Source organism: Marmota marmota, unplaced genomic scaffold, assembly GCF_001458135.2.
Source record: "Marmota marmota marmota unplaced genomic scaffold, marMar, whole genome shotgun sequence".
In the NCBI taxonomy this organism is placed as follows: Eukaryota; Metazoa; Chordata; class Mammalia; order Rodentia; family Sciuridae; genus Marmota; species Marmota marmota.
This window is the reverse complement of record NW_025999900.1, coordinates 9,419,690-9,430,071: the sequence shown is the minus strand read 5'-3', so window position 1 is coordinate 9,430,071 and position 10,382 is coordinate 9,419,690. Positions and strand designations below refer to the sequence as shown.

The following is a 10,382-nucleotide window of genomic DNA, read 5'->3' as shown; positions in this document are numbered from 1 at the left end:
TATAGATCCTTAAATTGTAGGAAAACAAATTTTATTAGAGTAATCTAGAAAATGTGAGAACTGCTACATCTTTGGTATTTATAAATGTAGTACTTTTGGTGGTCACATCTGTAGAGGCACTTATGGGATCAGAAAATACAATCATTCTAGCACCTTTTAATATAAATAGAAATGCACTAATGCAGAGGTAAAAAAAAAAAAAAAGTCTTAGAACTTTTGTTGGGAAACTATAAATAAGTTGGTCTTTCCCACAGTTCTGCATAGGCTTCTATAACTATATCTACGTTGATTTTTTAGGATTGTATTTTGATTGTATTTTTACACTGATCGCATGTGCTTTAATTTCCTGGCCAGAAAGAATCCATAGCAAAAATCAGATTTAGAGGATTTAACTCTAATTGGTTTAGTTTTATGAATTTGCCTTTTAAATATGACACGAATGTTTACAAAAAGTTGCTTTAAAAAGCAACAATTAAAATTCTATTACTTTTTTTGAACTGGCAATAACAACCTTTGATTTTAAAAATACAGTAGTAAAGATTGAGGTATAAGCTTTTCACAAAATATAGTCTTTTACATTAAAAATGTTCATCTTGTATGTCCAGAAACTTCTAATGGCCAATTCCTTTTTCACTTTCTTTGCCTTTTTCAGTAAATGCTCTTCAGGGTCAAGATTCTGATTGTAAACTTTAAGTCCTCCTTTATGTTTCCTCCTTTATGTTTCCTCCTTTATGTTCATTTTCTTCCTGTGAGGGAAGAGGGCAGAGTGATGAATTTTTAACCAAGTTGCAAGACCAAGTCTTTTTCATTTTGTTTATCGTTATGCTAGGTAGACTTAAGGTAGTAAAGATGGCAGTGTTGGCAATGTCATTGGCAGCAGGAGTAATCAGTAATCCCTTCTCTGATAATTCAAAGGAGCATCCTGAAATGTGTTCATTTACCTGTTGGGCAGTAGGGGTAGACTGCAGTGATCCCATAGAGGTGAGATCGCTGCTCTGGGAGATACTCATCAATAAACTGGCCACTGTCTTTATTTACTGATATAACACCATCCCTGGCAAAAGAAAGGAAGAGTGAATTAATGGAGATTTAGTCACTAGATAAAAAGATACAAGTGGTTAAATAAAGTAGAGAAATCTCTGCAAGCCTAGAATGTTATTTAAATCAAGTTAATCAAGTGAGTTTTTTTCTCATAGAAGAGTTGTCTAATACCAGTGGTTCTCGAGGTGATACCCAAACCAGCATCATTTGGAAACTTACAGGTAATAAAAATCCCTGGCACCTCTCCCCTGACTGCCCCCAAAACCTACTGACTCAAACTGGGATGGGACCTAGCAATATGTTTAAAATAAGCCCTTGGGGTGATAGTGAAGCCACACTGAAGTTTGCAAACCACTGGTCTAAATCAGTTGTTTTCAGTCCTAGCTGCATTTAAAATCATATGAGGATCTATTAAAATACTGATGTGTGGATCTCATGCCAGACCAATTAAATCAAAATTGTAGGTGATGGGGTAAAAGAACGTAGATGTTTTGTTTTTTAAATGTTCCCCAGATCCTCATTTGAGAATAGTCTAAATAGTATTTTTCCCATCTCCTAGGTAGACTGTTCATAATATTTAAAAAAAAAAACTAAAAACCCAATACTTAATAACTACCTTATGGTACCACACAGGCTAGTCTTATTCTCTGAGGAACAGATTTAAATAAACATGCCTACTTATTAATAGGATACTACCAAAAAATCTTTGCCACTTTAAGCTACCTGTGGTCAATAACATTAAATTTCTGGGTTAAGTAAAAGCATGATTTCAAAAGCACTAACTATTAATGAGGAAATAATGAAAAACCTCAATAGAGGGCTTAAGTACCAAAGTAACTCACTGACTGGTCAAGTGTGATCTCAAGAACCATTTGCCTTTTCAGGCAGAATGTGCTGAGCTTACCTCCTCCAATCTGTGTGGTAGAAGTGATCTGCATAGCTAACAATGCTGAAGGGGTAGTTGAGGTTGTTTTGGACAATACGCCGTCCAGTTCCATCAGGTAGTGTACATTCCAGTTTTTTGGTTCCTTTTAAAACAAAGGGGAAATGTGATCCTTTCATACCATGCAGAAACAAAGGCTATTTTGCCAAATATGATAGTGGTAGATTCCTTCTCAAGGAAAACAGAATAGGAAATGGACATTTTATTCCCATTTCTAGTCATACAAATTAGCAGCTGCATTATATTCTATTATTAGTCTCCCATTTGTTCATTTGTACCAGGGATTGTACCAACATTTAACTCCTGAGCCACATCCCCAGGCTGTTGTTTATTTTTTTATTTTAAGAAAGGGTCTTGCTAAGTTGCTGAGGCTGGCTTTAAACTTGTGGTCCTCTCACCTCAGCCTCCTAAACCACTAGGATTACAGGCATGCACCATATTGCACCTGGCTCTAGTTTCTAATAGAAATTCAAACCTAGTGTTAATGTTGTTTTAATTTTGTTTTGTTTTGTGTTTTGAAAGAGATCTGTTGAAATCTAAATTTCCTCCAAAGTGAGTCAGTAGAGATAAGCATTTTTTGTAACTTATAATTTTAAGCCTTGGCCTATGAACTGTTGTATATTTAACATCTGGTTAAATATTCATCCTTCATAAAGCAAGTGTAAAGGGTATAATAGCCAAGGCAATCTTAACAAAAAAAAAAAATCCTTAAATGTTTTTAAAGAATGTTATTTTCTAGGTACAAGAAAATGGTAACATAGCTATTTTTCATTGTAAACAAAGCAGTCTTGAAAATTTCCCAACAGCTAAATTATTCAAGAATTTCCAAATTTCACATTTCTCAAGAAATTTAAATCCCAAATACTTTTTAAAAATTGTAATGTTTTAGCTTTCCTTGCTGATAATGCTCCCACAAACATGGTGAACATTCCTAGGACCTGACATATGTTCTGTAAGAAGTGGGGCAAACACCATCCCCAAAAAAGTGACACAATAGCATGGATAGTGAAAGGAGACTCTCATCATTATACAAAATACATGTATGAAGATGTGAATTTGGTGTCAACGTACCTTATATATAATCAGAGATATGATAAATTATTGTATAATGGTATATTAAGAATTGTAATGCAAAATAAAAAAAAGTACAAGAAAAAAAGTGACACAATAGAACTTGAAGGGCAAGGATTCTCCGTATGCACAGGGAAAGCAGCATTATGACAGGAAACAGAGTGGGTATGGTGGGCAGACTAGGCAAATTTTCAGGAAAAGAGCTAAAGACTTGTGCTGAGACTTAAGTGTGTTGAGCCTAACTGCAGATCTAAGAGAATGGTGACTATTAACAGATGTAAGCATTTTGAACTGGGAGAAGATAAGAAGAGAAAGGGCCAAGTGATCCAGTTCTAAGCTTCATTGTTTGTTTTGTTATGAAGATAATAAAATGTTGAGTTTATCATCATATGAAAAAAAATGTAATGTTTTTAGACAATTAGATTGTAAGTGACCTGTCTGCATTATAGTCTTTTTTATTAGATTATAAATTCAAGAATAATATTTTCCATATTCTTTACAGAACTAGGTACATAGCATATTTCATTTATTCTAAAGAAAAGCACACAATAGAAATAGATAAATCTGGGTATATCCCAGGTATTTCAGTATTACTGAAAGGAAGCTATTCTGCCACCTCACTTTTCAATATTTTCAGCATAAGATACTATTAAAGCAACAAGTGTTAAGTTGTAATACTGGTCCCCCCAAAAGGCAGAATAACCTTAATTGGTTTATCCAAGCTTGTCAATTCAACAGTGGCTAATATTTTAGCTTGAGAAGTATGCCAGGTGCCCATGTTGAGGTTAAACAGTAGAGACTTACTGTCTAATTCAGCATCCCCCAATCCAAACCCCCCCCCCCAAGCTCATAATAAGAACTATTACAAAATGTTCTTTAAAAGTTTATAGACCAAACAGATTGTTATACTGTTATAAATTTAACTCAAAAGATCTACATGACAAAATTTGTGTTTTTTAATGAAATCTATCACAGTATACATCCCCACTATAACATAGGGTTATATATCTGCATTCCATCAGTATTACCTGCATCTGCCCAGCAGAGCAGTTTGGAGAAGGGGTCAAAAGTTAAACCATTGGGTAATCCAATGTCTTTATTGACCAGAATTCTTCTGTTTTCTCCATCTAAAGAAGATGTTTCAATTTTAGGTGCTTCTCTATTCCAGTCTGTCCAGTACAAGTTGCTGTAGATAAATTTTAAAAAAGAATGTAAAAGCATAGCTTCTGGGTCTGGGATGTAGCTCAGTGGTAGAATGCTTACCTAGCATGCAGGAGGCCCTGGATTCAATCCCTAGCACCACAAAAAAAGAATGATAGCTACAGCTTGTGGTAGGTAGCATCCAAGATGGCTGCCAATAATTCCCCATCCTCTAGTATTCTCATCTTTAAGGAATCCCCTTAAGTTTGGGCTAGATTTGGCTGAAGTGGTGGGATATCACTTCCAGTATTAGGTTTCAAAAAACTGTCTTCTGTCATAGGTTCCTTCTCTTGCTTCTTCTGAAGGAAGGTATATGCGATGCTGAAAGCAACCCTATAAAGAGACCAATCTGCCAAGGAATTTGTATCTCTGTCCATAGCCAGCAAGGGCAGAGTTTGCCAAGAGCCCTCATGAATGCCTGGAAGTGCATCTTTCCAGCAGAGCCTTTAGATCACGGCAGCTTGGCCAATGCCTTAATTAGGGCTTTGTGAGAGAGACTGCCAAAGGCACTCAGTTAAGCTGTACCCACATTCCTGACTTACAAAAACTGATATAGTAAATGTTTGTCTTCAATGGCCAAATTTGGTGGGGGGACAATTTGTTACACAGAAATAGATAACTAGTCATATCCTACTTCTGCCTGTAACACAAGGTTTTCTGACATTTGCAAATGTGTGAAAGAAGTAATTTATCTTAAGTCTATCAAAATTCTTGCTTCTTAAACACTCTGATTCAACCGCCCAGAAACCCTTAATTTATTGAAATGTTGAACTGGATCTTGGGCCTAGAATCCAAAGAAATGCAGTTGTTAGAAACTATGGAACTTGTCAAATCCCCCGGGGCCAAGGAATTAAGAGGGAGATCTTCCAAGGAAAATACTCTGTGGTACTTGCCAAAGAGGAACCTCTGTTATTCTACACCTGGCCCCCAGGGATAGAAACACTAAGCCAAGCACTTTACCTTTTAAATGCCCTGTTAAATATGCAAAATTCTCATATAACAGATATGTCTAGAAATTTATCTCAATTGGAAATAGGTTACATGTTAAAGAAAAAAGATTTTTAGAGAAGGAATGATGAAAGCATCATCTATAAAATACTGTTTTATAAAAGCTATAGTTAGTTGAACTATTCGAAGAGCAAAGAGGAAGAGATCATGGGTTTCCTCTGTTGAAAGCTTCATTGCTTATACCTAACAGATGAAGGCTGAGAGCGAAACCCAGAATGCAGTTTCCACTTCCAGCTAAGATAAAGGCAGCCAGAGAGAGGGTAGGGCATGCATATCATTGCTTTATCATTTGTAACCTATCTCCTCCAAAATGATTTAAGGTACTGAAAACAGTGAATTTTGCAAAGCTCACACAGACATATAACATTTGACATAAATTATTCATGGATTTCTTAAAGAAGAAAATTAGAAGGGTAAAATATCCAGGAAGGTTTAACAACTAAGATTTAGTTACATATGTGAAGGTGTTTGTTTTCACTAAAATTTTTTTAAAGTCCTTTAGCATTATTATTTTCCATCTTGATAAAAATGAAGTTCTACTTTTATTTTTAAACTCATAGCAGTGATTTGGATGTTAGCTTTGAAATATGCCTTTTCCTCTAGGTCATGGACACATGATCTGCTCAGCAGCTCTTCCCCAGTTTCATGTCAAGAAGCAAAAGTTAGAAAGGCAAGCTTATCAAAATAGAGTTCCTGGGCTGGGGATATAGCTCAGTTGGTAGAGTCCTTGCCTTGCATGCACAAGTCTCTGGGTTCAATCCCCAGCATCACCAAAATAAAAACAAGGTTCCTAAAAGGTTTTTAATTCTTTGGAATCCCAAATTCAGAACTACCTTTGAGGCTTTGCACTTAAGTGTTTTTGAGATTTCCAAACTGAAAACTTCTTTACTGATATGAAGGACTACTGTAGAATTTTGTTTGGTAGAAGCTCCACTTAGGTATAGCAAGAGCTTCTCAAGAATAAAAATCCTTCCTGGTTCCATTAAGTCCTATATGTCCCAGTTAGTGTCCTTAGTAATTGTCACAGAGTGGGAACATTTTTATATTGACTTTCAAATGCCCATTGTCTGAGCTTTGGTTACAAAGGAAAACCCTGCTGTGGCTTTAGCACTGTGGTTTCTAAATGTGCTGAATGAACTTGCTTTTTCCAGTGTAAATGTCATCTCCTGAGGCCCTGCCTGATCATCTGATCTAGCAGTCCCTAGTCCCTCTCACAACACTTTGAATTCTCCACATATCACATCACAGCCAAATATTATTTGCTCATGTTCTTATTTCCTAATAGAACACAAGTTCCATGAAAGAACAGACCCTTGTCTTTGCCTAAAACAGTGCCTGGCACCTAGTAGTAGATCCTCAATAAATATTGAGGTTAATGCATTTGAGCTTTTACTCTCTTATTCTGATCCTCCCCACACTATTTAAAATCCAGGGGCTTCAAATTCAGGTTCCTCAGGTAACAGGAGAATTAGGGAAGCCGGGCTGACCCTCTGATTGGATCCACAGCAATGGCACGGGGGTTCACCAGATCTGTATGGAAGAGGACCTTGCGCTCGGAGCCATCCAGGTTGGCCCTCTCTATCTTATCAAGGCCACTGTCTGTCCAGTACATTGTTCTTCGGAAGTGGTCGATGGCAAGTCCTTCAGGGCTTATCAAACCTGGAAATAAAGCAAAGGCAGGGCTAGAGAATTTTAGGGCATCAAGAGTGTACTAGAGCAGAGAGATCTGTCATATTTGAACAGTTTACCAAAAAAAAAAAAAAAGCCTGAGAAGAAGAATCTTTTAAGTCACCAAAGGCAGATTAATCGAGGAACCAACCCATTTGTTTCTTTTTAGATCATCTATGTATACTAATAGAACTACCACCCTGATGTCACCAAACATCTAATGTGCTAGGGGACAAGTAGCATAAATTCACTATGCCTTGCATTTGTACCCTGAGCCCTTTCTTTTGAGAAGAGCTCATGGTAGCAGTAGTGATTTCTTTCATTCCTTAAGTTTGAATAGGTTTGTTTATAGAGAAGCTGGTCTGATATAACTCAACAAAATGACTTGAGTGGAACTTAATCTCCCCTGATAGATGAAAACCGAGGGAGCCTTTGGCATAAAACAGGCAAGTAACTTAGTTCAATCAAAGGAAATGCAAAGTGTCTGCAGAGTGAAGCTGCTGACCTGAATTAATGATAGTCTCGGGCTCTGCTCCTGGTTCCAGGCTGGCCCGGCTGATTGTCCGTCCAGCAACATCTGTCCAGTACACCATCCTTTCCCGGCAGTCGTAGTCAATTCCCACAACTATGGAGCCCTTCGTGAACCAATCATAAAGTTAGAAGCATTAGGATCTTTGGATACCCCCATCCCCACTAAGTTCATGTTCACGTTGGCTACAAGCTGCTCTGGATTGTGGTCTTTCAGACAGTAGAGCAGAGTGGTTTTTCATGTAGGCAGTGGAGATCTCCCTGGAGTCACACAGCCAGGCTCAGCCCCTTAATAACTGTGAGACTCTGGTACTTAAGTCTCTATGCCTTCATTTATTCATTCATAAGACAGGGCTAGTAGCAATACCTACTTCAAATGACTGCTATAAAAATATCATAAATGCTTGGGTTGGGGTTGTGGCTCAGTGGTAGAGCAATTGCCTATCATGTGTGAGACACTGGGTTTGATCCTCAGCACTGCATAAAAATAAATTAAATAAAAGGTATTGTGTCCATTTACAACTAAAAAAATTTTTTTAAATACCATAAATTCTTATAAAGTATCCTAATCAGAAACTGGTATACAATAAGCCCCTCAAGAAATGGTGTTACCACTGCTGGTAAAAATAAAATAATTTGCTTGGGAAACCCAGCCCTGTCAGTAAGTAGAAGACAGTCTAAGCAAAGGCCTTAACACTTACTGGAGCAAAATAATCCCTTTAGATGTTACCACTTTTGAAAGAGCCTTTCTAAAATTTGCCAATATATGCCAACAAAATCTATCGTCCCCACCCCTGTACATAGGCTGAGTGAGGTCTTTCCCCTACTTGAGATGCAATCAGCTGTACTCTGCTCCTAATCTTTAATACAAAGCAAGTCTTCAGTTGTACTATATAAAAAGTCTAACTTAATGGGTTTAGGAATTGGGGAATTTCGATCTTCCAATCTTTGGCTAGTGAGGCCTCCCCTCATTCCTTTCTACTAAATAACAACAACATCTTTTATTTTAAAATGTCAGGGTTGTGATATTCCTTTCCTCAACTACACATAGGACTTGCTTCAGTTTCCAACTCCACCTCCTGCTAAGAACCCCAGCAGAAGTACAAAGTAACATCAGAGGCCATCTAACTATCCCGGAGATCACACCAGGTCCTTTCTTGCCCAAGAAAGCCTCCTGGGGGTTGGCTTGACTTATGCCTCTAAGACAGCAGCCACTGCCAGAGACTGTACAATGCAGGATTTGGCTCGAAAAAGTTGGCAGCTTGCCGGGCGTGGTGGTGCACACTTGTAATCCCAGTGGCTCAGGAGGCTGGGACAGGAGGATCACAAGTTCAAAGCCAGCCTGAGGTGCAAAGCAACTCAGTGAGACCCTGTCTTTAAAAAAATACAAAATAGGGCTGGGGATGTGGCTCAGTGCTTGAGTGCCCCTGAGTCCAATCCCCAGTACCAAAAAAAAACCCCAAAAAACAAAAAACAAAAACAACAACAACAAAAAAAAAAAGTGGGCAGTTTATATAGGGGGAGTCTAAGAATGTTACTTTCACTGGAAAATTAAAATTAAAAAGCCATCTGTCCCAGGCAATATGCACATTCATACGGTCTTCATTAGCCTAGGGAATCATGGAATTCATAAAATAAGTTTCTTGGGGAAAATGTCCCAGTTGAAGCAAATTTCCCTAAGGTGTGCTTGCGACACATGTCCATCTTTTCCTGTTCCATCACCATCCTGTCCTGCCAGGGGCATGTTCAGAAATACACAAGCATCTGACAGTGATTAGAATAAATGATGTTAGCTTGACACAATGGCAAGTTCTTAGCTTCTGCCTCTTCTGAAGAAGCTTACAAAACAGTATGCTAGAGTTCATGGGGAAAACATTCTCAAACCTTAAAAAGGTAGAGAAAACATCTTTTTCTGATAACTGACTGCTTTGAAGCTTCTTTGCCACCAATTAGTAGTTCACTAATAGAAGTAAATATAAACATGAACCCTAAACTATTCTTTCTCATGGTGGGCAGTTTAGAAATAGAATATTTCCATTGTACATGTCAATGCCTTTTTTGCAGGGCCTCCTTTTTTATTCCCCATTTTAGATTAAAAAAAAAAAAAATCCCTCCTTCCAAATCGGGCTGTCTTGGTAATAGGGAAGCTGTTGGTTCAGAAAGAGGCAAGCCCCCAAGAGGGAAAGCTCCACACACTCCTTTGCTGGCAGTGCACACTCCCCAGATCTTCATTAAGATGGAGTCTGAGACAGTTAGGAAAGAGGTGAGTCAAGGGACAACCAAAATGGGCAGGGAGGGCCGTGACAGTGATGCAGTGCTTAGCTCATTTCTACTTGTTTTTCTTAACTGACCACAGAAGCCACCCTTGAGCTACCACCTCCTGTCCTTTGGCTTCCAGGACCTGTGTGGAAATGTCTGTGACCTGGAGACTCCAGTTGAGATTCTGTCACTTTTCCCTAGGATCACCACACAGCCTCCACATCCTGACAGGTCTGAAACTCCCTTTCCATATATCTGAAACCCCGTGAGCCCACAGGAGAGCGTAGCTGTGGTCAGTCAGATGTGACTCCCAGCAACAGAGCCCCACTTCTGTGGTGGTGGCACTGGACCCATGAAAATTGCAAAAGCCCTCAGGGATTTCCTGACCCGATGTCCTTGGCTTAATCCACAGGGGGCCTCCAGAAAGCCCTGCAGCCCCACCCTGCCTGAGAACTCCACTTTACATGCAGTGACAGTAGGGTCTTTGCGGTGTCCTTTTGAAGCCTGGTGCCATTGAGGGGCAAGTGGCCGATCTGCTGGCCCTGGGCATAGAGCAGGAAAGTGCCCACTGATGGCAGGGTCACATCAGGCCGTGGCGTGGGCCGGACGGTGGGTGGAGCGACCGTGGGTATACCTGGCCATGGGAAAGAGTGGGAGGGTGGGG

At 39.0% G+C, this 10,382-nt stretch overlaps 1 protein-coding gene across 3 annotated transcripts in view; it reads right to left on the bottom strand.

The window, feature by feature from the left end:
• Positions 1-14: 14 nt before the first annotated feature.
• The window catches only part of Nid2 (nidogen 2), a 61,323-nt gene continuing 50,955 nt past the window's right edge, over positions 15-10,382 (bottom strand). For 2 of the 3 annotated variants that reach the window (XM_048798590.1, XM_015490759.2), the window contains exons 15-21: positions 10,183-10,352; positions 7,437-7,566; positions 6,751-6,922; positions 4,084-4,241; positions 1,946-2,069; positions 942-1,054; positions 15-746 (exon numbers count right to left, since the gene is read on the bottom strand). In XM_048798590.1, coding sequence (XP_048654547.1) covers positions 736-746; positions 942-1,054; positions 1,946-2,069; positions 4,084-4,241; positions 6,751-6,922; positions 7,437-7,566; positions 10,183-10,352 — 878 coding nt within the window. In that variant the 3' untranslated portion in view covers positions 15-735. Of the gene's footprint in view, positions 747-933; positions 1,055-1,945; positions 2,070-4,083; positions 4,242-6,750; positions 6,923-7,436; positions 7,567-10,182; positions 10,353-10,382 lie in introns of those variants that run through there. The other variant, XM_015490767.2, reaches the window with a different exon arrangement.